At 34.1% G+C, this 26,294-nt stretch overlaps 2 protein-coding genes across 3 annotated transcripts; both read right to left on the reverse strand.

Annotated features, from left to right (window-relative positions):
- Window positions 1-513: 513 nt before the first annotated feature.
- On the reverse strand, window positions 514-3,964 carry LOC121908394 (the record flags this gene model as incomplete). The annotated part of the gene is made up of 4 exons (XM_042428351.1): window positions 514-898; window positions 1,850-1,924; window positions 2,057-2,365; window positions 3,844-3,964. Coding segments are annotated over 4 exons (654 nt in total), but the record flags the coding sequence as incomplete, so codon positions are not given.
- Window positions 3,965-7,485: 3,521 nt separating this feature from the next.
- LOC121908914 lies at window positions 7,486-16,283 on the reverse strand. 2 transcript variants are annotated; one of them, XM_042429243.1, is made up of 5 exons: window positions 16,087-16,283; window positions 15,668-15,994; window positions 13,696-13,740; window positions 11,866-12,174; window positions 11,500-11,754 (listed from the first exon to the last, which is right to left on the reverse strand). In XM_042429243.1, the coding sequence occupies exons 1-5, from the start codon at window positions 16,127-16,129 to the stop codon at window positions 11,588-11,590; spliced, it is 891 nt and encodes a 296-aa protein (XP_042285177.1). In that variant the 5' UTR covers window positions 16,130-16,283; the 3' UTR covers window positions 11,500-11,587. The 2 variants fall into 2 exon arrangements, with proteins under 2 accessions (XP_042285176.1, XP_042285177.1); XM_042429242.1 differs by lacking the exons at window positions 11,500-11,754; window positions 15,668-15,994; window positions 16,087-16,283 and adding an exon at window positions 7,486-7,949 and having other exon boundaries at window positions 13,704-14,114.
- Window positions 16,284-26,294: the final 10,011 nt, after the last annotated feature.

Below are 26,294 nucleotides of genomic sequence, written 5' to 3' on the forward strand. Positions count from 1 at the left end.
ACTGGATATATTACTGAGATTATCACAAAAAACTGACAATTGTATAACATGTTGCAAAATTCATTCAAAACAAGATAATTAACTAAAGAAAATGATAAAAATGTAAATTATTTAACCATAGTTATAATTGAATTGTAGTTTTTTTTATTGTACATTCAGAAGTTAATCTTCATTGGAAATAAACTAGAGTAACATAACACTACAATAAAATTATATAATCAATAACTGTTAAGGCTTTATTTACAAATATACTGTGTATTTTTGGGGCATAACGCATTAAAATCAGTACAAATACAAATTTTAAAGAAAAATCAACAAAAGACAAAGATCTTCATAAACCACAAAAATGATGATGTTACAGTTTATTGAGAATATCACAGTTATGAATTAAAAAAGACAAATTTAACTTTGCAGAATGAATCAAACACCAATAAACATAATAAAAGTTTGAAAATACTAAAAACTAAGTATATTTATTTTTTATTTTTTGTATAAAACAAGTCAAAGCTAAAAGTAGGAAAAAAAACAAACCTGAGCTAAAAAAGTAACTGTTAAGATTTAATTTGTAAATATATATGTGTATATATGTATTTATATATTTAGCACAACTGTATCTAACTTGTGCATAAAGAGAGAAAATGTAAAACCAACCACAACACGTCATAAGTGACATTTGTGAACACTGATCAAAGTGATAAATGAGATGAATTGATGAGATGTGATGGTGAGAAAAGGCGAGCAGAAAACAGTCAGTCAGCATGTGTGCAGTTGGTGGACGGTCCCTTGTTTCTGAGGATCATCAGCAGAGAGAGTCCACAGCAGTACACCAGACTCTTCACTATCAGCACTGTGTACAGCACACAGAGCAGCTTCACCTGGTACTGAGACTGGAAGGACACTGACACACACACACACACACACACACACACACACACACACACACACACACACACACACACACACACACACACACACACACACACACAGGTCAGTCTTCTCTCCACACTGTTTCAGTCTGTTCAACTGTGGACATTTCATCACAATATCATCACATTTTCTTCAGTAGAACTTGGACTTTTCCAGACGGGACGACCAGCTTTACATGAAGACAAGGGTCGACTACAGTTTGACTGACAGCTCAAAGGCCCTTATTAAATACAACAAGTCAGGGCCGGACCCAGCTTTTTAGGGGCCCCAAACAGGATTTGATTTCCTGTTTTCAACTTCCACAACTAACTACAATTTATAACAATTAAAATCACTGAAGGATAAAAAGCAAAGTCCAAATACTGTTTAAAAACACACAGGTTACTATAGATTTGAAGTTTTTACCACTTGGGGGCAGAAGAACTCCACAACAAGCTAACAAACTCCTCTCTGACATATTATGGTCTGTCTGCTGTTTGCTGCTGAGCAGGTAGTGTACAGTGGGTTTATCAGAAAACAGCTGCTGCTGCTGGAAACACTGAGACTGAAGCAGACAGGAAATGTGCTGCAAAACCACAACTAGGAGCTAAAAGAGGCTAAAAAGCTCATTTAGTCATTAGATTCATTCTTAATATAAAACTATTGATTAGTGGAGCTTTAAGATATACTCCCTAAACTTGTTCTATCACCCTCGAGGCCTAAAACTGAGTATAGCGCCCCCAAAAGGTGTTATTTGTCAGCCTGTGAAGTGAAAGCTCTCTCAGTGGGACTTGTTGTGCTGTGGGACACTCTAACAGAATCAGGGAGTGTATGTTTAAATCCTTCAATGATGAGCAGAAAGTGAACAGACTGATATGCAGCCCTAACTGCAGCAGGACATTGGAGCTGTCAGAGCATGCAGAGAGGCAGCAGGTGATCTTACAGTCAGCTTGCTGCAGAGCTGGCAGGTCTGCTGGCTCTCTCTCTGGAGGACAGGAGGCTGCTGGAGCTGGAAGCTCTGAAACACAAAAGGAGTCAAATGTTTGGAGTTGCAGTGAGAAATGTCAGAGCTCTGCTCCTCTGCTCTCTCTGACAGCGTCTCCAGATGAAGCTGAATCACTGCTGAACACAGTCACCAAGCCTTCATTACCTTGTTCTGTTTGGGCCTCCACTTTTCCCCCCTCATGCTTGACGGAGCAGCGGTATTTATATGTGCTGTTCTCTTGCTGATGGAGCAGCAGGATGGCGACGGTGCGTCCCGGCTCTCTGAGCTCCAGCTGCTGTCCCTCAGCAAGGGTCAGATTCTCCAGCGTGCCGTTCTTCTTCTGTCTTTTCCAGGAGAACTGGACCAGAGGAGGAGACATGGCTGAGGCCAGACACAGCAGGGAGCTCTTCCCCTCCAGGTGGGCTCTGGATGCTGCTGGGTACACGCTCACCACGGGCTTCACTACCTGCTCATCTGAAGTTTGACAGCAGCAACAAGCAGCACAGACACACATTCACACAGTCAACAGCAGCTTACAGCACTGCACTGCATTCAGTCTGATCCTGGAAACTACATGATCACTAAACTACTCATCAATACACCACAAACATCATCTACTGGACACTGTATCAATAATCATATCAAACTAAAGCATCATGGAAGCTCATCATATGTCATATATAAAGATTCAAACATCATTTACCACTTTATCAATATTTACCACAACATTAGTTACTAATATAATAGAGTTTATAAAATATAAAATATATCATGACATAACAGCCTCACATAAAATACATTTGCTGATGATTATAGTGTTTTATGTAAAATATATTTACCAACATATACTTTAATTAATAAAAATCAATAAATAATTTATTTAATAAATATAATATAATATAATATAATATAATATAATATAATATAATATAATATAATATAATATAATATAATATAATATAATATAATATGATGACATTTGTCTTAGTAAAATTTGAAGTATAGTTTTATTACTTGGTTAAAATATATTATATTTATGTTACATTTGTAAATGATTATAGTGTTTATATGAAGTATATTTACCAGCATATACTTTACTCTAATCAGACACACAATACATCAATACTTTTAACAACTTTTTAAAGAGTTTTAGCTTTTATATAAAACACAATTACCACAACATGTTCAGATATGTAAATAAAATATAATATAATAATATATATTCTTAATTAAATGACAACATGTAAATTATCTGATTTATTATATTTTCTACCAAACACTTTCTAAAATATTTTTTTACATTATATATTTGACATCATGTTGATTTCATAAACCAATATGATTTATATTAAATATGGATTAAAATATACAATTATACATTTTATCTATAAATTATATTTAGCTTCATCACACATTTAAAATGAGTTTGCCTTCATGCATTAATTTATCTTCCACTAAAAGACATATTTATCATCATAAACACACAATTATCATGAGATACATTTTACCATTTACAAATATATACTGTATATTTAACACACAATATATTTATCACTATTTGCTTCTAAAATGACATTTAGGAACATTTATTAAATGATGTTTCACATCATATATCATCTTGTTTTTAATAAACAGGAGCTGCTGCTGAATCAGTGAGATTATTAAATACTGTTTATTTGTAACATTACTGATATCAGACTTTTTGGCTGTAAACAAACTTTGATGTGATGCATAAATAAAGAAGAACTTGTGGTGTGCAGTGAGATTTGAAGCTCTTTTCAGGAGTTATTGATTAGTTTTATGGAAGAATGGCTGCATCAAGAATTCTCTACTAAATATGAAAAAACTAACATGTAAAGCCTGAAGCAGCAGAAACTAAAACTAAAAACACATTTTCAACTTGTTCAATAAAACAACTGAAGGAAAATGAAAGTTTAGTCTTACCGACATACAGTTTAGTTCCAGAGCCAAAGATGAGGTGGTATCCTCCCACAGTGAATGAGACTGTGACAAAAACCTGTCTGCTGTTGAATGTGTCAGCTGAGGTGAACGAATCCAAATTATGAACCAGTATCATATTTCATCTCCATGATGTGTTTCTCTAATGTTCATATCAACATGACTGTCTCTTCTTTTATTTGATTTTAGCCACATTAGCAGTGTGACTATATGGATGCTAATGTCAGTCGGTTGGTCGGTCCACCACTTAAGTGCAGATCCATTGGATCTGATTGTGGATCAAAGGACGGATGGATTGTTCATTAAATGTTGTGCAGACGTTCACGGTCCCCAGAGGATTCAATTATTTATTTGACTTGATTGATTCTAACTTTTAATCTAGCGCCACCAGCAGGTTGACATGTTTGGTCCAGACTGAAATATCTTTTCATCTATTGGATGGATTGTCATGTAATTTAGTAGAAATATTCATGTTCCCCTCAGGATGAATTATAATAACTTTGATCCTCTGACTTTTCCTCTAGCGCCACCATCAGGTCAACATTTAAACTCAACTAAGAACTCATTTAAAATCAAACTGACATTTGTAGTGATGCAAATTACTTAAAGCTGCTATAATCAATATTTTTATAATAACCATGATGTGTCAGTGTGTAATGTGTTGGTCGTGGCTCGTAGTGATGAACCTACAGAGAATTATCAGTGACTCTGCAGCTCCTCTCGGCTTTAAAGAGCTTTATAGTGAGTTTCAGATCATTGTTTATCTGTCCGGCTGCAACTTTACTGTTTTGTTAAATAAAAAATTAAAGTTCAAAAGTTGTAAAGTTCACATTTGAGGAGATTTGTTGAGTATTATGAACTAAACCAAGTTAGGATGACATTAGTACCTGTGCTGCCATGCAGGTACATTTTCATAGGAGCCGTAGTTTTTGTTTGTTTGTCAATCAATTGTTGTTTAACATTTTGAATCACATAAAGGATTAAATTTCTAATAGTAAATGCTGTAGTGGAGCCATTTGTCTTAGAATATGGACAGTAAACATCAGAACCTGTGGTTAAGGTTTAGTTAGGTTTAGGTAAAGATCATGGTTTGGGTTAAAATGACTTCCTCCTTAAGATGAGGGGAGCTGCATCGTCATGGTTACAATAATAAACACGTGGTTAAAGTTAGGAAATGATGGTGGTCGTGTTAAAAGAAACAAACAGTGTCTGCTGTCGTTTCTCTTGTGAAGACAGTCTCAGCTGCTCACAGAGCAAAATCCATTTACATTTACCACATTTCTGTTGAGGGGAAATTGTCATAAATGCAAGAATTGTGTTGAATCTTTTACTAAAGTGAAATTATCTGTTGAAATCTGCTCAAAGATGTGACATGAAGAATGCTGCCTGAAGGCTTTTATTGTGAAAGAGACACAGGAAGTGTTTTCATGAACAGCAGATTATTATTGTGAAGGAGGAATGAACTTTATTCCAGCAGCAGGTCAAAGAAGACCATTTTTATCTTCATCTCAAACTTTCAACTCTGTCAAACATCTTTTTCTATTTATTATTTTCTCAATTTTTGTTATTAAATCAAATGTTAATAAAGTTTCACTTTTGATCTCTCCATTATTTGTCTCTTTTATCTGTGTTACATTGTTTGTTTGTTTGTTTGTCTTCATCTTGTTGTATCATTGTGCTTCTGTGTTGCTCCTTTGTTCTCACTGTGTGGAACAACAGGAAACCTGCTGAAATAGCTGATAAATAATATCAATGAAATATAATGTTTAAATCAAAATCCTGACACCAACAGACAAACATTTAGTCCTCAGCTCAGTTTGTTAGTGACTCTGGCTGAGATGGAGGTGAAATATGTGAACCTGGGCTGTGGTTTACTGCTCTCTTCCTGTCACAAACACTGTTTGACATCTGTTCATCTGGAGGTTTTTGTACAGGCTGCAGGGATCATTTCTCACTGTGGGAACCTTTCCAACAGGCGCAGTAGTAGGTGGCTGAATGTGAGAGTTGAACTGTCTTGATCACCAACTCACAGCCGTTCCCTTTATTTTCAACTGAGAAATCATTTTTCTGAGGATGATTGTAGCGTCTTCCAATCGTACATGTTGTCTTAGGAGAAAGAAGAATCCTTGTGAATGTTTCTGTGTCTTTCTTCTGGTACCAGTATACATTTGTACCACACTGGTCAGTTCCTCCACAGCTGAAGGAGACATTTTCACCAACTCTCCTGGTCAATGTTAAATCATCCCGAATCAGGTCTGCTGCCATGACAACTCATATTAGTTTAACAGTGAAAGTGATGGAGAGCAGAGACGGACTGATATTATCTCAACTGGTTTTTAAAATGATTTGACTCTTATTTTTTAATCATATGTTTTCCTCCACGTCTCTGTTTCTCTGTGTGCTTCACTTTCACTTTCTTCATCTTGATTTTAATCTGGCAGCAGATCAAAAATCTGGGACACAACAAAACACAAAAACATTCATGGAACCACAAACACGTTCAGGTTGGTGGTGAATTTAGCAACACAGATTGTTCTCTGTTGTTTGTAGAACAGATGTGATGAAAATAAAAAAAAATACAAATCCACAAAGCTCCTCCTGAACTGTGATTTTAACCTTTAAATGTTCCCCTTATATTTATTTAATCCACTTTAATAAATGAATTGAATTTCCTGCATCATCTGATGGTATCATGCATTCATTGACGCTCTCTTTTAACACTGAGTTTAGACACATTTCATCAAATTTCATCCTGACAGATTTGATATTTTTGGAAACTTTCATTATTATTCTTATTATTAATCATAGTGATTATGATTAATAATGATATTCTTCTATGTTTTTATTTCAGAGTTGTTTTAAGTCTAATATTCTAATGTTAATTTGTGTATAATATTCAATAATAATTCTAATATTACAAAATCTACAATAAGAGAAAATTCAGCTTATTTGTAAATAACTGAATATTTATTCATGATTATTAAATCAAAGGTTGGTACCAAATACAACCTGCACCAGTCTACATGTTCAGCTGTTTTCAGGAGCAAAACCAAAAGTAACTCTCTCCCTTTTTATTATATAATATTTATAATATATTTTACAAATTATATTGTATATTCTTTATATCGTTCCAACATTTTATTAGACGTTAAAGCTGTAGTTTACATCTCATTCTCCACTTTATATTATATTACCTCTATCTGCTCTGTGCTGAGCTGTCAGTAATAAAACCTTTACACTGCTGCCCTCATGTGGCTGCAACAACACATTGCTTCTACTACTACTAGTCTCTTCAAACTTTTGTTTTCATGACCCCAAATGTGTATAAAGAGTAAATATATCATATATATGTGTATGTACAGAGAGACAATTGTATAACATGTTGTAGAACATGTTAAAAACAATATAACTATACAATTTATAACAATAAAAATCACTCAAGGATAAAAAGCAAAGTCCAAATACTGTTTAAAAACACACAGGTTACTATAGATTTGAAGTTTTTACCACTTGGGGGCAGAAGAACTCCACAACAAGCTAACAAACTCCTCTCTGACATATTATGGTCTGTCTGCTGTTTGCTGCTGGGCAGGTAGTGTACAGTGGGTTTATCAGAAAACAGCTGCTGCTGCTGGAAACACTGAGACTGAAGCAGACAGGAAATGTGCTGCAAAACCACAACTAGGAGCTAAAAGAGGCTAAAAAGCTCATTTAGTCATTAGATTCATTCTTAATATAAAACTATTGATGAGTGGAGCTTTAAGATATACTCCCTAAACTTGTTCTATCACCCTCAAGGCCTAAAACTGAGTATAGCGCCCCCAAAAGGTGTTATTTGTCAGCCTGTGAAGTGAAGGCTCTCTCAGTGGGACTTGTTGTGCTGTGGGACACTCTAACAGAATCAGGGAGTGTATGTTTAAATCCTTCAATGATGAGCAGAAAGTGAACAGACTGATATGCAGCCCTAACTGCAGCAGGACATTGGAGCTGTCAGAGCATGCAGAGAGGCAGCAGGTGATCTTACAGTCAGCTTGCTGCAGAGCTGGCAGGTCTGCTGGCTCTCTCTCTGGAGGACAGGAGGCTGCTGGAGCTGGAAGCTCTGAAACACAAAAGGAGTCAAATGTTTGGAGTTGCAGTGAGAAATGTCAGTGCTCTGCTCCTCTGCTCTCTCTGACAGCGTCTCCAGATGAAGCTGAATCACTGCTGAACACAGTCACCAAGCCTTCATTACCTTGTTCTGTTCGGGCCTCCACTGTTCCCCCCTCGTGCTTGATGATTCATTGAATAACAAAACCCAAATTAATAATACTATTCATATTTTATGAAATTACATGTACTAATTTCATAATTAATATATATTATTTAATAATATAGATTTTATATTTAATAGTTGTATTACTTTATCATTGCTGTTTGTTTTATTATCAGTTTCTCTCATGAAGTTGTTTTTGTTAATAAAACAAACCAGTTTTTAAATTGTGGTGTTTCTGAAATCTTTCATCTTCTTCTAAATTGAGGTTTTTACCTGCAGAGTGTTTAAATTCACACTGTAAGAACATTTTTAACATTCACTTCCTCTCTGCAACATTTAAAAAAATACATTTGTTATCATCAATCAGAGCAGCAGAACACAAACCACACTGAGACAAACAAGTCATCTTTACTTGTATTAAAAAGAAAATACACCAATAATATAAGAACACAAACAGTCAGACAATAACACAATAAAGTTTCAAACATGTATAATCAAGCAACATCAGCAGCTGGTCAAAGCAGAAAATGCTGTTGTTTTTCTCCCAAAAACCTCTTTAATGTTTTCACACTAGAAAGCTCCTCACATAGAGGTGATAACCAACTGATGACAGTTATTTCTGCAAATACTTTACCCAAAGGACAATTGGAAATCTGAGCCCAAAAGCTGCTGAAGCCTTTCTTGAGTACATTTATTATTTACTTTTAAATTAATGTTGCAAACATCAGCAAAATCTTCTAGTATCTTTTATTGACTGTAGAAATCCTAAGTGTAATATTTAATGATGCCAAAAATGTAAAAATGAAAAGAAGAATAAGAGTAAAGGCAATAATTATTTTGCTTCTAGCAGTGCAGGGCTCATGAGTTCCTGGATTTATTTGATTAAAAAGTCCTTTTACTGTAAGAATAATTGATTTGCATGACCATGATCTTCTGACAACTGAAGGTAGTTAAGTTGACAAATCAGACGTTCAGATCAGAAAACACTCATATGTGTTATATTTGGAGGATACTGACAAACAGCCCCTTCTGTCATTTATGTATGAGCACTCGGCAATGACAAGTGTAAACTGTAAAGCAGTGATGGAAGAAGTATTGAACTGTTTTACTTAAGTAAATGTACCAATAATACAGTATAAAATACTACTTTACAAGTAATGGTTTTACTTTCAAAATTACAGAAGTATTATTCGCTAAATGTACTTAAAGTATCAAAAGTAAAAGTACTCTTTATGTAAATTGGCCCCACACACTGTTACATTGATCATATACATATATACAGAGCCTGTGAAAAGTATTCACCACTCTTGAAATGTTTCATGTTGTATTGTTTTAAAACATGGAGTCAAAGGGGATTTAATGTGGCTTTTTTTTACACTGAAAAAACCCTTATATGTAAAATGAAAATAAATCCCTATGAAGTGATCTAAATGTATTTCAAATATAAAATACATCATCAGCTTTACTAGTAAAATCTAAATCTGAAAAGTAACTAGTACTTATAGCTGTGAAGTAAATGTAGTGGAGTAGAAAGTAAAATATCTCCCTCTGAAATGTAGTGGAGTGGACGTATAAAGAAGCATAAAATGTAAATACTCATGTAAAATACCTCACAATTGTACTTTATTACATTCCTCCCCTGCTGTAAAGTGCACCTTTGCTAAAAACTCCAAAAAAGAAAAAGTGACAAGACCTCCAGATGTGTGGCCTTTGTTGGTGGCTGGGCTCAGTTTGACTGTGTGGGTGGAGGGCTCAGTGGAAAAAAGGTTTACAGACAACAAGAGAAAAGACCCACATGACAAATGAGAGGGAGGGAAGTTGATGAGTGTACAGCAGCAGGTATGAATCTGTTCTCGGCGGTTATTAGGACTCATATAAAACTGTTGACAGCGAATCAACACTTCCTTTCCTGCAGCAGACGGGCCGTGTGGGTTTCTGCTCAGCAGCCTCCACACTGTTCACTGTGGTTTTTCATTGTATTAACACAATGACGGTTACAACCATCGACTCTGGTTAAAGAATGGTTCCAGGAACTTCAGTATGAATTCAGCGCTCGCTGTCTCAGTTTTAATCTGTGTTATTAATGTGTGAGAGAAGCAGCTGAAATCCTAAACTCAGAGCTGAGAAACTGACATCATTAAATAAAGGGAGACGTTCAAACACCTGCAGTCTGCTCAGGTCCCACAGTCTGTACTGAGTTCACAAATACATTACTCAATAAGTTTAAGCAAATAGATCAAAATAAAATGGTTGTAATTGATATTGAGTTGTTGAACATCCTATTAATAATAATAATAATAATAATAAAAAATACATAACTCGTAGAAAAGAAAGTAGAGTCATTATAAAGAATGAAGTAGATTTTGATACTAAGAACCCAACTTAAATCATATTTTTTATATTTTTATTGAATACAAAACACAAACAAGCATATAATTGATAATTGATTGGTTTATTGACTGGGACATGTTGCAGTTTTAAACATTTAAGAAGCACTGGACCAGAGTTAGCTCGAGGCTAATTTACAGCACAGCTACACACAGCACATCACATACACCCACAATGTCAATAAGAAGATTAATAATGTAAACTTGTCAAGTTAAAAGCAAGACTACCTGCACTAATGAGAAGACCATAGATGGAGATGATTGGTCTTTAGTAGAATTTTTAATTTTTTAATATATGATATATATTTACAAAACAACATAAACATCAGATGTATTTATGAATAGAGCAAAGAAATGTTTCTTTTTCAGCAAAAATACAAGTGCACATATACACATACACATATGTTGATGTGAACCAAGTTAATTTTCTCACATATTCCACCTTAATTATCATAAAAAATAAAAAATTAAATATCTGTAAGCTTTTCTTTGTTTCTTCCTGTACATTTGTTTTTAGCACTATGTGAAAGTTTACTGAGATTTACTCACAACAAGAGTCAAATTACTTGTAGGTATCAATAAACTCGGTCAATATAGTGGATTCTGTGTCTGATTATTTAGATTATTTGAAGCCAAACTGAAATCAATAAAAACATGGATGATTATAAAAGACAGAAACTGTGATGTTTCAGTTTATTGAGAATGTTTCTCTGAATGACTTTGATAAACCTGCCACCCTCTGTATAATGTATTAAAAAGAAAATACACAAGAAAGAAAAAATACTGTAAGCACTTCATATCTACCAGGTAGCTAATGATTCAACTTCATTTTACACTATTATACAAGTCATGATTAAAAGTGGAATTAAAATAGAGCATCAAGATATTAATATTCTACAGAATTTATACATAGTAACTGTAAATATACTGTATTTATGTGTATGTGTGTGTATTTATAGTTTTAAGACAACTGTGTCTTAACTGTAAATTTACAAACAACCACAACACGTCATAAGTGACATTTGTGAACACTGATCAAAGTGATAAATGAGATGAATTGATGAGATGTGATGGTGAGAAAAGGCGAGCAGAAAACAGTCAGTCAGCATGTGTGCAGTTGGTGGACGGTCCCTTGTTTCTGAGGATCATCAGCAGAGAGAGTCCACAGCAGTACACCAGACTCTTCACTATCAGCACTGTGTACAGCACACAGAGCAGCTTCACCTGGTACTGAGACGGGACAGGTGGAGGAAGAGCAGAAACCTCTGAAACAGAAAAAAAAAACAAATGTCAGTGCTCTGCTCCTCTGCTCTCTCTGACAGCGTCTCCAGATGAAGCTGAATCACTGCTGAACACAGTCACCAAGCCTTCATTACCTTGTTCTGTTTGGGCCTCCACTGTTACCCCCTCGTGCTTGACGTAGCAGCGGTATTTATACGTGTAGAGAGCATCCCGATCAACCACCCTGATGGCGACGGTGCGTCCCGGCTCTCTGAGCTCCAGCTGCTCTCCCTCAGCAGGGGGCAGATCCTCCGGCCAGCCGTTCTTCTTCTGTCTTTTCCAGGAGAACTGGACCAGAGGAGGAGACATGGCTGAGGCCAGACACAGCAGGGAGCTCTTCCCCTCCAGGTGGGCTCTGGATGCTGCTGGGTACACGCTCACCACGGGCTTCACTACCTGCTCAACTGAAGTTTGACAGCAGCAACAAGCAGCACAGACACACATTCACACAGTCAACAGCAGCTTACAGCACTGCACTGCATTCAGTCTGATCCTGGAAACTACATGATCACTAAACTACTCATCAATACACCACAAACATCATCTACTGGACACTGTATCAATAATCATATCAAACTAAAGCATCATGCAAGCTCATCATATGTCATATATAAAGATTAAAACATCATTTACCACTTTATCAATATTTACCACAACATTAGTTACTAATATAATAGAGTTTATAAATATAAAATATATCATGACATAACAGCCTCATATAAAATACATTTGCTGATGATTATAGTGTTTTATATTAAATATATTTACCAACACATACTTTAATTAATAAAAATCAATCAATAATTTTAACATGAGTTTTATCTTTTACTTAAAACAATATTACCATCACCACGACTACCATGTTCAGATACGTCTAATATAATATAATATAATATAATATAATATAATATAATATAATATAATATAATATAATATAATATAATATAATATAAGATGATGTTTGTCTTAATAAAATTTAAAGTATAGTTTTGTTACTCAGTTAAAATATATTATTTTTATGTTACATTTGTAAATGATTATAGTGTTTATATGAAGTATATTTACCAGCATATAATTTACTCTAATCAGACACACAATACATCAATACTTTTAACAACTTTTTTTCAGTTTTAGCTTTTATATAAAACACAATTACCACAACATGTTCAGATATGTAAATAAAATATAATATAATAATATATATTCTTAATTAAATGACAACATGTAAATTATCTGATTCATTATATTTTCTATCAAACACTTTCTAAAATATGTTTTAACATTATATATTTGACATGATGTTGATTTCATAAACCAATATGATTTATATTAAATATGGATTAAGATATACAATTATACATTTTATCTATAAATTATATTTAGCTTCATCACACATTTAAAATGAGTTTGCCTTCATGCATTAATTTATCTTCCACTAAAAGACATATTTATCATCATAAACACACAATTATCATGAGATACATTTTACCATTTACAAATATATACTGTATATTTAACACACAATATATTTATCAGTATTTGCTTCTAAAATGACATTTAGGAACATTTATTAAATGATGTTTCACATCATATATCATCTTGTTTTTAATAAACAGGAGCTGCTGCTGAATCAGTGAGATTATTAAATACTGTTTATTTGTAACATTACTGATATTAGACTTTTTGGCTGTAAACAAACTTTGATGTGATGCATAAATAAAGAAGAACTTGTGATGTGCAGTGAGATTTGAAGCTCTTTTCAGGAGTTATTGATTAGTTTTATGGAAGAATGGCTGCATCAAGAATTCTCTACTAAATATGAAAAAACTAACATGTAAAGCCTGAAGCAGCAGAAACTAAAACTAAAAACACATTTTCAACTTGTTCAATAAAACAACTGAAGGAAAATGAAAGTTTAGTCTTACCTACATACAGTTTAGTTCCAGAGCCAAAGATGAGGTAGAGGTTTCCTCCACAGTGAATGAGACTGTGACAAAAACCTGTCTGCTGTTGAATGTGTCAGCTGAGGTGAACGAATCCAAATTATGAACCAGTATCATATTTCATCTCCATGATGTGTTTCTCTAATGTTCATATCAACATGACTGTCTCTTCTTTTATTTGATTTTAGCCACATTAGCAGTGTGACTATATGGATGCTAATGTCAGTCGGTTGGTCGGTCCACCACTTAAGTGCAGATCCATTGGATCTGATTGTGGATCAAAGGACGGATGGATTGTTCATTAAATGTTGTGCAGACGTTCACGGTCCCCAGAGGATTCAATTATTTATTTGACTTGATTGATTCTAACTTTTAATCTAGCGCCACCAGCAGGTTGACATGTTTGGTCCAGACTGAAATATCTTTTCATCTATTGGATGGATTGTCATGTAATTTAGTAGAAATATTCATGTTCCCCTCAGGATGAATTATAATAACTTCCTCTGACTTTTCCTCTAGCGCCACCATCAGGTCAACATTTAAACTCAACTAAGAACTCATTTAAAATCAAACTGACATTTGTAATGATGCAAATTACTTAAAGCTGCTATAATCAATATTTTTATAATAACCATGATGTGTCAGTGTGTAATGTGTTGGTCGTGGCTCGTAGTGATGAACCTACAGAGAATTATCAGTGACTCTGCAGCTCCTCTCGGCTTTACGAAGCTTTATAGTGAGTTTCAGCTCATTGTTTATCTGTCCGGCTGCAACTTTACTGTTTTGTTAAATAAAAAAATGAAAGTTCAAAAGTTGTAAAGTTCACATGTGAGGAGATTTGTTGAGTATTATGAACTAAACCAAGTTAGGATGACATTAGTACCTGTGCTGCCATGCAGGTACATTTTCATAGGAGCCATAGTTTTTATTTGTTTGTCAATCAATTGATGTTTAACATTTTGAATCACATAAAGGATTAAATTTCTAATAGTAAATGCTGTAGTGGAGCCATTTGTCTTAGAATATGGACAGTAAACATCAGAACCTGTGGTTAAGGTTTAGTTAGGTTTAGGTAAAGATCATGGTTTGAGTTAAAATGACTTCCTGGTTAAGATGAGGGGAGCTGTGTCGTCATGGTTACAATAATAAACATGTGGTTAAAGTTAGGAAATGATGGTGGTCGTGTTAAAAGAAACAAACTGTGTCTGCTGTCGTTTCTCTTGTGAAGACAGTCTCAGCTGCTCACAGAGCAAAATCCATTTACATTTACCACATTTCTGTTGAGGGGAAATTGTCATAAATGCAAGAATTGTGTTGAATCTTTTACTAAAGTGAAATTATCTGTTGAAATCTGCTCAAAGATGTGACATGAAGAATGCTGCCTGAAGGCTTTTATTGTGAAAGAGACACAGGAAGTGTTTTCATTAACAGCAGATTATTATTGTGAAGGAGGAATGAACTTTATTCCAGCAGCAGGTCAAAGAAGACCATTTTTATCTTCATCTCAAACTTTCAACTCTGTCAAACATCTTTTTCTATTTATTGTTTTGTCAATTTTTGTTATTAAATCAAAAGTTAATAAAGTTTCACTTTTGATCTCTCCATTATTTGTCTCTTTTATCTGTGTTATATTGTTGTTTGTTTGTTTGTTTGTGTTCATCTTGTTGTATCATTGTGCTTCTGTGTTGCTCCTTTGTTCTCACTGTGTGGAACAACAAGAAACCTGCTGAAATAGCTGATAAATAATATCAATGAAATATAATGTTTAAATCAAAATCCTGACACCAACAGACAAACATTTAGTCCTCAGCTCAGTTTGTTAGTGACTCTGGCTGAGATGGAGGTGAAATATGTGAACCTGGGCTGTGGTTTACTGCTCTCTTCCTGTCACAAACACTGTTTGACATCTGTTCATCTGGAGGTTTTTGTACAGGCTGCAGGGATCATTTCTCACTGTGGGTATCTCTCTTCCAACAGGAGCAGTAGTAGGTGGCTGAATGTGAGAGTTTAACTTTCTGGATCCTCACCTCACAGCCCTTCCCTTTATTTACAGGTGAGAAATCACCTTGCTGAGGATGATTGTAAGGTATTTCTATTTTACCATTATTCTTATCAATATAAAGAATCCTTGTGAATGTTTCTGTGTCTTTCTTCTGGTACCACAATACACGATTACCGCTACACTGGTCAGTTCCTCCACAGCTGAAGGAGACTGTTTCACCAACTCTCCTGGTCAATGTTAAATCATCCTGAATCAGGTCTGCTGCCATGGCAACCAGCGCTGTAGAGAAACAGACACACAGATGAAGGTCAGTGTGACAGTGTTTGTTAAAGGTTGAGTTTGTTGGCTCCTGATTGGCTGGAAACACTCACCTGAACACAGACAGCACAGAGCAGCAGCTGGGAGGAAAAGCATTTTGTGCAGTGGTGTTTCCTCTGGTGAACCTGGGGAGAAGTGGCGCTCTGATGCAGCTGAGGCCAAACAAGGACGAGCTGTGAGATCAGACGAGGGCCACGTGGTTTCTAACAGCTCCTCAAACCTCCCATCAGCCCCTGCGGCGGACAGATAAGGCTGCTGCTGCTTTTTCCTCTGAGTGGAGGAGCAACAGGCTGCACACAGTTACCATGGAGATGGACGTCACTGACACATCACTGTTTGATTGTTCACAGATGTTAATGTGAGAATTTATCAGCTCTATTCAAATATTTACAATCATTACAGCTGCATTTAAAAGAAGCAGAAACACAAACTCATATTAGTTTAACAGTGAAAGTGATGGAGAGCAGAGACGGACTGATATTATCTCAACTGGTTTTTAAAATGATTTGACTCTTATTTTTTAATCATATGTTTTCCTCCACGTCTCTGTTTCTCTGTGTGCTTCAGGTTCACTTTCTTCATCTTGATTTTAATCTGGCAGCAGATCAAAAATCTGGGACACAACAAAACACAAAAACATTCATGGAACCACAAACACGTTCAGGTTGGTGGTGAATTTAGCAACACAGATTGTTCTCTGTTGTTTGTAGAACAGATGTGATGAAAATAAAAAAAACTACAAATCCACAAAGCTCCTCCTGAACTGTGATTTTAACCTTTAAATGTTCCCCTTATATTTATTTAATCCACTTTAATAAATGAATTGAATTTCCTGCATCATCTGATGGTATCATGTATTCATTGATGCTCTCTTTTAACACTGAGTTTAGACACATTTCCTCAAATTTCATCCTGACAGATTTGATATTTTTGGAAACTTTTCTTATTAATCATAATCATAACTTCATATGCTTTGATACAAAGAAAACTGTATTTAAAAATGTGTTTTTCAGATTCATTATTATCTCTTCTATGTTTTTATTTGTTGTTGTCTTAAATCTAATATTCTGAAGTTAATTTGTGTATAATATTCAATTATAATTCTAACATTACAAACTCTAAAATTCAGCTTATTTGTAAATAACTGAATATTTATTCATGATTATTAAATAAAAGGTTGGTACCAAATACAACCTGCACCAGTCTACATGTTCAGCTGTTTTCAGGAGCAAAACCAAAAGTAACTCTCTCCCTTTTTATTATATAATATTTACAATATATTTTACACATTATATTATGTATTATTTACATTGTTCCAACATTTTATTAGACTTTAAAGCTGTAGTTTACATCTCATTCTCCACTTTATATTATATTACCTCTATCTGCTCTGTGCTGAGCTGTCAGTAATAAAACCTTTACACTGCTGCCCTCATGTGGCTGCAACAACACATTGCTTCTACTACTACTAGTCTCTTCAAACTTTTGTTTTCATGACCCCAAATGTCTATAAAGAGTAAATATATCATATATATGTGTATGTACAGAGAGACAGACAGAGACTCCTTCCATGTTAGTTAGATATATTCAATTCTAATTATAATATTACAAAATCTACAGTAAGACAAAATGCAGTTTATTTACAAGTAACTAATCAGATTATTGAGATTATCACATTTGAAAATGACAATTGTATAACATGTTGTAGAACATGTTAAAAACAATATAACTATACAATTTATAACAATTAAAATCACTGAAGGATAAAAAGCAAAGTCCAAATACTGTTTAAAAACACACAGGTTACTATAGATTTGAAGTTTTTACCACTTGGGGGCAGAAGAACTCCACAACAAGCTAACAAACTCTTCTCTGACATATTATGGTCTGTCTGCTGTTTGCTGCTGGGCAGGTAGTGTACAGTGGGTTTATCAGAAAACAGCTGCTGCTGCTGGAAACACTGAGACTGAAGCAGACAGGAAATGTGCTGCAAAACCACAACTAGGAGCTAAAAGAGGCTAAAAAGCTCATTTAGTCATTAGATTCATTCTTAATATAAAACTATTGATTAGTGGAGCTTTAAGATATACTCCCTAAACTTGTTCTATCACCCTCGAGGCCTAAAACTGAGTATAGCGCCCCCAAAAGGTGTTATTTGTCAGACTGTGAAGTGAAAGCTCTTTCAGTGGGACTTGTTGTGCTGTGGGACACTCTAACAGAATCAGGGAGTGTATGTTTAAATCCTTCAATGATGAGCAGAAAGTGAACAGACTGATATGCAGCCCTAACTGCAGCAGGACATTGGAGCTGTCAGAGCATGCAGAGAGGCAGCAGGTGATCTTACAGTCAGCTTGCTGCAGAGCTGGCAGGTCTGCTGGCTCTCTCTCTGGAGGACAGGAGGCTGCTGGAGCTGGAAGCTCTGAAACACAAAAGGAGTCAAATGTTTGGAGTTGCAGTGAGAAATGTCAGTGCTCTGCTCCTCTGCTCTCTCTGACAGCGTCTCCAGATGAAGCTGAATCACTGCTTAACACAGTCACCAAGCCTTCATTACCTTGTTCTGTTTGGGCCCTCACTGTGCCCCCTTCGTGCTTGACGGAGCAGCGGTATTTATATGTGCTGTTCTCTTGCTGAAGGAGCAGCAGAATGGAGGTTGTGCGTCCCGGCTCTCTGAGCTCCAGCTGCTCTCCCTCAGCAGGGGGCAGATCCTCCAGCCGGCCGTTCTTATTCTGTCTTTTCCAGGAGAACTGGACCACAGGGGGAGACATGGCTGAGGCCAGACACAGCAGGGAGCTCTTCCCCTCCAGGCGGGCTGCTGGGTACACGCTCACCATGGGCTTCACTACCTGCTCAACTGAAGTTTGACAGCAGCAACAAGCAGCACAGACACACATTCACACAGTCAACAGCAGCTTACAGCACTGCACTGCATTCAGTCTGATCCTGGAAACTACATGATCACTAAACTACTCATCAATACACCACAAACATCATCTACACTGATACATATTTTCATATATATCTTCATCTAGATAAAAGTTAAAGAAAAAAATGAAAAGATGACAACACAGAGTTCTGTTCATTAATATTTAAATTGTTACATATAATTAATGAAAAACAATATAATATAAAATATAATAAAATTACATTTGTAGAATGCAGAATATTAACCATCATCATAAAGTAGAAATAAATTGTGTCTCCTATATTTTATGATATATACCACTAAACTTTATGCCATGCTTCACCATACATGAGGTTGAAAAACTATACATATGCATCGGTTTTCTTCAAAGTGCAGAATCGCCATGCAGCATTGTCCCAATACATTTACAATTAAAGAGAATACAATAAAAAACAAAACATACAGTAAGAGAATGAAATAATAATAAAATAACAAAAAAAACAAACATATTAAACACACACACACACACACACACACACACACACATATATATATATATATATATATATATATATATATAAACTGGTATCACCATATGTATGTCTATGGATAAGTAAGTAACCAGAAATAACACAACAAAGATGACAAAGATAATCCAGTAATACATAGTTTGTCCACCAGACAGCACTAACAAGTTTTCAGCTGTAAAATATCCTGCTTATTTCACACTTTGGTCACAATTCTTTTATAATAACAATTAAAAAAACAAATATAAATGTTGGTTTGGCCTCCAATTTTCAACATTAGTCAAGCTGCATTTTATATCATAGTTAATATATCTTATAAAAAACAACATATTTACCTCCATATATACCATAACACCATATACCATAATATATCCATAATAAAATACAATATGTAAGTCCTAATTTGCTGACATTAAATCTGTGTTCATACTTTGTACTTTCTGTCCATGTTGATGAAATTGGTGATTGTAGTTTCCACTGAAATGTAGTAAATGAAATGACAAACTGAGACTGAGAGCTTAATGAAATCAACTCTGAATCTGTATGAGACTGAAGAATCCTGCTCATCAATGAAATTTACTTAAATTATCTCAAGATTGTGTATAAAAAGTCAACAGATGATCAGAGCAGGAAAATCTTCCACAATCTTTCATCTATAATTTAATTTCTTTCAGGAGAGAAAGAAGAAGTTTCATTGAACAGCAGCTGGTGAGAATACAGAATGAAATTAGAATATCAGTGCTGAGTTTCTCTGAGTATTTGGAAGAGTTTAAAGATTTTAGTTTCCAAGAAACATATGAAGACAAACTCCTTTCTGATGCTTATTTAATGATAGAATGGTTGCACAATGAATTCTCTAATAATTATGGAAAATTAATGTGTAAATCCTCAAGCAGCAGAAAATAAACTTAAAAACTTGTGCAATAAAACAACTGAAGGAAAATGAAAGTTTAGTCTTACCTGTTACAAACAGTTTAGTGCCAGAGCCAAAGATCATGACGTTCACAGTGAAACACACTGTGACAAAAACCTGTCTGCTGTTGAATGTGTCAGCTGAGGCGGATAAATCCAAATGATTAACCAGTATCATATTTCATCTCCATGATGTGTTTCTCTAATGTTCATATCAACATGACTGTCTCTTCTTTTGTTGTATTTTTCTTTATTTCAGCCTACTGACATAGAGAGAGGCAGGATCCTGCTATATTTCTAATCAGTCCAATACATGACACATGTTGTCTGTCAGTTTAATAAAATATGATTTTACATCGGGATCAGTAGCTGTGAAAAAATAGAAAAATAACATAAATAGAGGATATAAAATTCAGCCGCTCTGTAGCCTGCAATAGTCAAAAGTGTCCTCCATAAGAATCAAAATACTCTTCCTGACTTGTACTTTATCCTCAGACTCCTCATTTGAAGTTAGAATCCTTTAGATTTTGGTCCTTGTTGATAACTTGTTTACTGTTGGTAACAGCCAGTGTGTTATAATAATACATCTACTGGAGCTTTGACAGAAAAGCCTTATCAACCACTGGGGGCAGCAAACACACCTTGTCACTCTGTCAGAAATGAATGAATTAATTAATAAATGGATGAATGAATGAATGAGTGAACTTCATTTATGTAGCACCTTTCATACACAGAATGCAGCTCAAAGTGCTTTAAAATTCAGCAGCAAGTTTTAAAAAAGACAAGTTTAAAACTGTACACATACACAAGGAGGAAGGGAGAAAATAAGAACAACGAGTGTTACTGTTTATAACATACCATTTACATAGTTTATTTGGAAGGAAAGCTGGGACCATACATATGAAAAAGTCATTAAATACAAATTAGAGAAAATCATAAAAGATTAAAGCAGACAACTACAACAGTATATTAAGCAGGGTTAAAAAAAAAAAAATAAAAAATAAAAAGAGCTCGGGGAGGGAGGGTAATATTCTGCGAAAAAACTCATTCTTAAATTTGGGAGAAAAATCTCCGAAATTCTCGGAAATTAAAGTTACAAATTTGCAAGGAAAAAACTTGGAAAAATAGTCTTTGATGATCTGTCGTATTTCTGTAAAAAACATGTACTGTAATGTATACAGATGAGAAAAACAGGGGGATATTTTCACAGTGAACATGTATAAGAGTGTTGAGTTAGCCAGGGGGTGACAGAGGCTAAATACACATTACAGTGCTCTCACATATGCTATGAGGCAGAATATATAAAGCTAACATCTGTAAAATTAAGGCATGTCAGGTTAACTATCTCTTAGCTAACAGACCACAAGCTAACATAAGAATGTTAGCACACTTCAGAGCAGCCAGAAATCGATGTGAATAATTTAACTACAAAAACTAGCTTGGTGTAATGTCTGGTTAGTTAGTTAGTTATTAGTTAGTTGGTTATTTTCTTTACAAAGGGGAAATCTGCTACCTCAAATAGAGTAACATAATGGTGTCTGCAGTAGTATCAATATTACTGTGATTTTCCACAGTAACATATGACTACAGAAAATTTTCTACAGTACTAAAATGGTTACTGTGTTTTTCTACAGTAACATTATGGTTACTGTGATTTTCCACAGTAACATATAACTACAGAGATTTTCTACAGTACTAAAATGGTTACTGTGTTTTTCTACAGTAACATTATGGTTACTATGATTTTATATGGTACTAAAATAGTTACTGTGATTTTCTACAGTAACATATGGTTACTGTGATTTTCTATAGTAACATTATGGTTACTGTGATTTTATACAGTACTAAAATAGTTACTGTGATTTTCTTCAGTAATATATGGTTACTGTGATTTTATACAGTACCATAATGGTTACAGTGATGTTCTACCATAACATATGGTTACTGTGATTTTCTACAGTAACATATTCTTACTGTGATTTTCTACAGTACTAAAATGGTTACTGTAATTCTCTACAGTAACATATGGTTACTGTGATTTTCTATAGTAACATTATGGTTACTGTGATTTTATACAGTACTAAAATAGTTACTGTGATTTTCTTCAGTAATATATGGTTACGGTGATTTCTTACAGTACCATAATGGTTACAGTGATGTTCTACCATAACATATGGTTACTGTGATTTTCTACAGTAACATATTCTTACTGTGATTTTCTACAGTACTAAAATGGTTACTGTAATTCTCTACAGTAACATATGGTTACTGTGATTTCATGCAGTAGTAAAATAGTTACTGTAATTTTCTACAGTAACATATAACTACAGACATTTTCTACAGTACTAAAATGGTCACTGTGTTTTTCTACTGTAACATTATGGTTACTGTGATTTTATATGGTACTAAAATAGTTACTGTGATTTTCTTCAGTAACATATGGTTACTGTGATTTTCTATAGTAACATTATGGTTAGTGTGAATTTCTACAGTACTAAAATAGTTACTGTGATTGTCTAGAGTAACATATGGTCACTGTGTTTTTCTACAGTAAAATATGCCTACTGTGATTTTCTACAGTAACATGTGGTTACTGAGATTTTCTACAGTTACATATGGCTACTGAGATTTTCTACAGTACTGAAATAGTTACTGTGACTTTCTACAGTAACATATGGTTACTGTGAATTTCTACAGTACTAAAATGGTTACTGTGATTCTATACAGTAACATATGGTTACTATGATTTGCTACAGTAATATAATGGTTACTGTGATTTTCCACAGTAACATATAACCAGAGATTTTCTACAGTACTAAAATTGTTACTGTTGTTTTCTATAGTAACATATGGTTACTGTGATTTTCTGCAGTAACATATGGTTAGTGTGATTTCTTACAGTAATATAATGGTTACAGTGATTTTATACAGTAGCATATGCTTACTATCATTTCCTACAGTCCGAAAATGCTTACTGTGATACTCTACAGAAAGATATGATTCCTGTGAATTTATACAGTACTAAAATAGTTACTGTGATTTTCTTCAGTAATATATGGTTACTGTAATTTCTTACAGTATCATATGGTTACTGTGAATTTCTACAGTACTAAAATGGTTACTGTGATTCTATACAGTAACATATGGTTACTATGATTTGCTACAGTAACATAATGGTTACTGTGATTTTCCACAGTAACATATAGCTACAGAGATTTTCTACAGTACTAAAATTGTTACTGTTGTTTTCTATAGTAACATATGGTCACTGTGTTTTTCTACAATAAGATATATACCTACTGTGATTTTCTACAGTAACATGTGGTTACTGAGATTTTCTACAGTAACATTATGGTTACTGTGATTTTATACAGTACTAAAATAGTTACTGTGATTTTCTTCAGTAATATATGGTTACTGTGATTTCTTACAGTACCATAATGGTTACAGTGATGTTCTACCATAACATATGGTTACTGTGATTTTCTACAGTAACATATGATTACTGTGAATTTCTAGAGTACTAAAATAGTTACTGTGATTGTCTAGAGTAACATATGGTCACTGTGTTTTTCTACAGTAAAATATGCCTACTGTGATTTTCTACAGTAATATGTGGTTACTGAGATTTTCTACAGTTACATATGGCTACTGAGATTTTCTACAGTACTGAAATAGTTACTGTGACTTTCTACAGTAACATATGATTACTGTAAATTTCTACAGTACTAAAATAGTTACTGTGATTGTCTAGAGTAACATATGGTCACTGTGTTTTTCTACAGTAAAATATGCATACTGTGATTTTCTACAGTAATATGTGGTTACTGTGAATTTCTACAGTACTAAAATAGTTACTGTGATTGTCTAGAGTAACATATGGTCACTGTGTTTTTCTACAGTAAAATATGCCTACTGTGATTTTCTACAGTAATATGTGGTTACTGAGATTTTCTACAGTTACATATGGCTACTGAGATTTTCTACAGTACTGAAATAGTTACTGTGATTTTCTACAGTAACATATGGTTACTGTAATTTCTTACAGTAACATATGGTTACTGTGAATTTCTACAGTACTAAAATGGTTACTGTGGTTCTATACAGTAACATATGGTTACTGTGATTTGCTACAGTAACATAATGGTTACTGTGATTTTCCACAGTAACATATAGCTACAGAGATTTTCTACAGTACTAAAATTGTTACTGTTGTTTTCTATAGTAACATATGGTTGCTGTGATTTTCTGCAGTAACATATGGTTAGTGTGATTTCTTACAGTAATATAATGGTTACAGTGATTTTCTACAGTAGCATATGCTTACTATGATTTCCTAGAGTCCTAAAATTCTTACTGTGATACTCTACAGAAAGATATGATTCCTGTGAATTTATACAGCACTCAAATAGTTACTGTGAATTTCTACAGTAACATGTGGTTACTGTGAATTTCTACAGTACTAAAATGGTGACTGTGATTCTCTACAGTAACATATGGTTACTGTGATGTCCTACAGTACTAAAATAGTTACTATGATTTTCTACAGTAACATATAGTTACTGTGATTTTCTACAGTAACATTATGATTACTGTGATTTTATACAGTACTAAAATAGTTACTGTGATTTTCTACAGTAATATATGGTTACTGTGATTTCTTACAGTACCATAATGGTTACAGTGATGTTCTACCATAACAAATGGTTACTGTAATTCTCTACAATAACATATTGTTACTGTGATTTCATACAGTACTAAAATAGTTACTGTAATTTTCTACAGCAGTATATAACTACAGAGATTTTCTACAGTACTAAAATGGTTGTTGTGTTTTTCTACAGTAACATATGGTTACTGTGATGTCCTACAGTACTAAAATAGTTACTGTGAATTTCTACAGTTACATGTGGTTTCTGTGAATTTCTACACTACTAAAATAGTTACTGTGATTGTCTACAGTAACATATGGTCACTGTGTTTTTCTAAAATAAAATATACCTACTGTGATTTTCTACAGTAACATGTGGTTACTGAGATTTTCTACAGTAACATTATGGTTACTGTGATTTTATACAGTACAAAAATATTTACTGTGATTTTCTTCAGTAATATATGGTTACTGTGATTTCTTACAGTACCATAATGGTTACAGTGATGTTCTACCATAACATATGGTTACTGTGATTTTCTACAGTAACATATGATTACTGTGAATTTCTACAGTACTAAAATAGTTACTGTGATTGTCTAGAGTAACATATGGTCACTGTGTTTTTCTACAGTAAAATATGCCTACTGTGATTTTCTACAGTAATATGTGGTTACTGAGATTTTCTACAGTTACATATGGCTACTGAGATTTTCTACAGTACTGAAATAGTTACTGTGATTTTCTACAGTAACATATGGTTACTGTAATTTCTTACAGTAACATATGGTTACTGTGAATTTCTACAGTACTAAAATGGTTACTGTGATTCTATACAGTAACATAATGGTTACTGTGATTTTCCACAGTAACATTTAGCTACAGAGATTTTCTACAGTACTAAAATTGTTACTGTTGTTTTCTATAGTAACATATGGTTGCTGTGATTTTCTGCAGTAACATATGGTTAGTGTGATTTCTTACAGTAATATAATGGTTACAGTGATTTTCTACAGTAGCATATGCTTACTATGATTTCCTACAGTCCTAAAATGCTTACTGTGATACTCTACAGAAAGATATGATTCCTGTGAATTTATACAGCACTAAAATAGTTACTGTGAATTTCTACAGTAACATGTGGTTACTGTGAATTTCTACAGTACTAAAATGGTTACTGTGATTCTCTACAGTAACATATGGTTACTGTGATGTCCTACAGTACTAAAATAGTTACTATGATTTTCTACAGTAACATATAGTTACTGT

The sequence above is a fragment of the Thunnus maccoyii genome, chromosome 12 (assembly GCF_910596095.1).
Source record: "Thunnus maccoyii chromosome 12, fThuMac1.1, whole genome shotgun sequence".
Taxonomy (NCBI): domain Eukaryota; kingdom Metazoa; phylum Chordata; class Actinopteri; order Scombriformes; family Scombridae; genus Thunnus; species Thunnus maccoyii.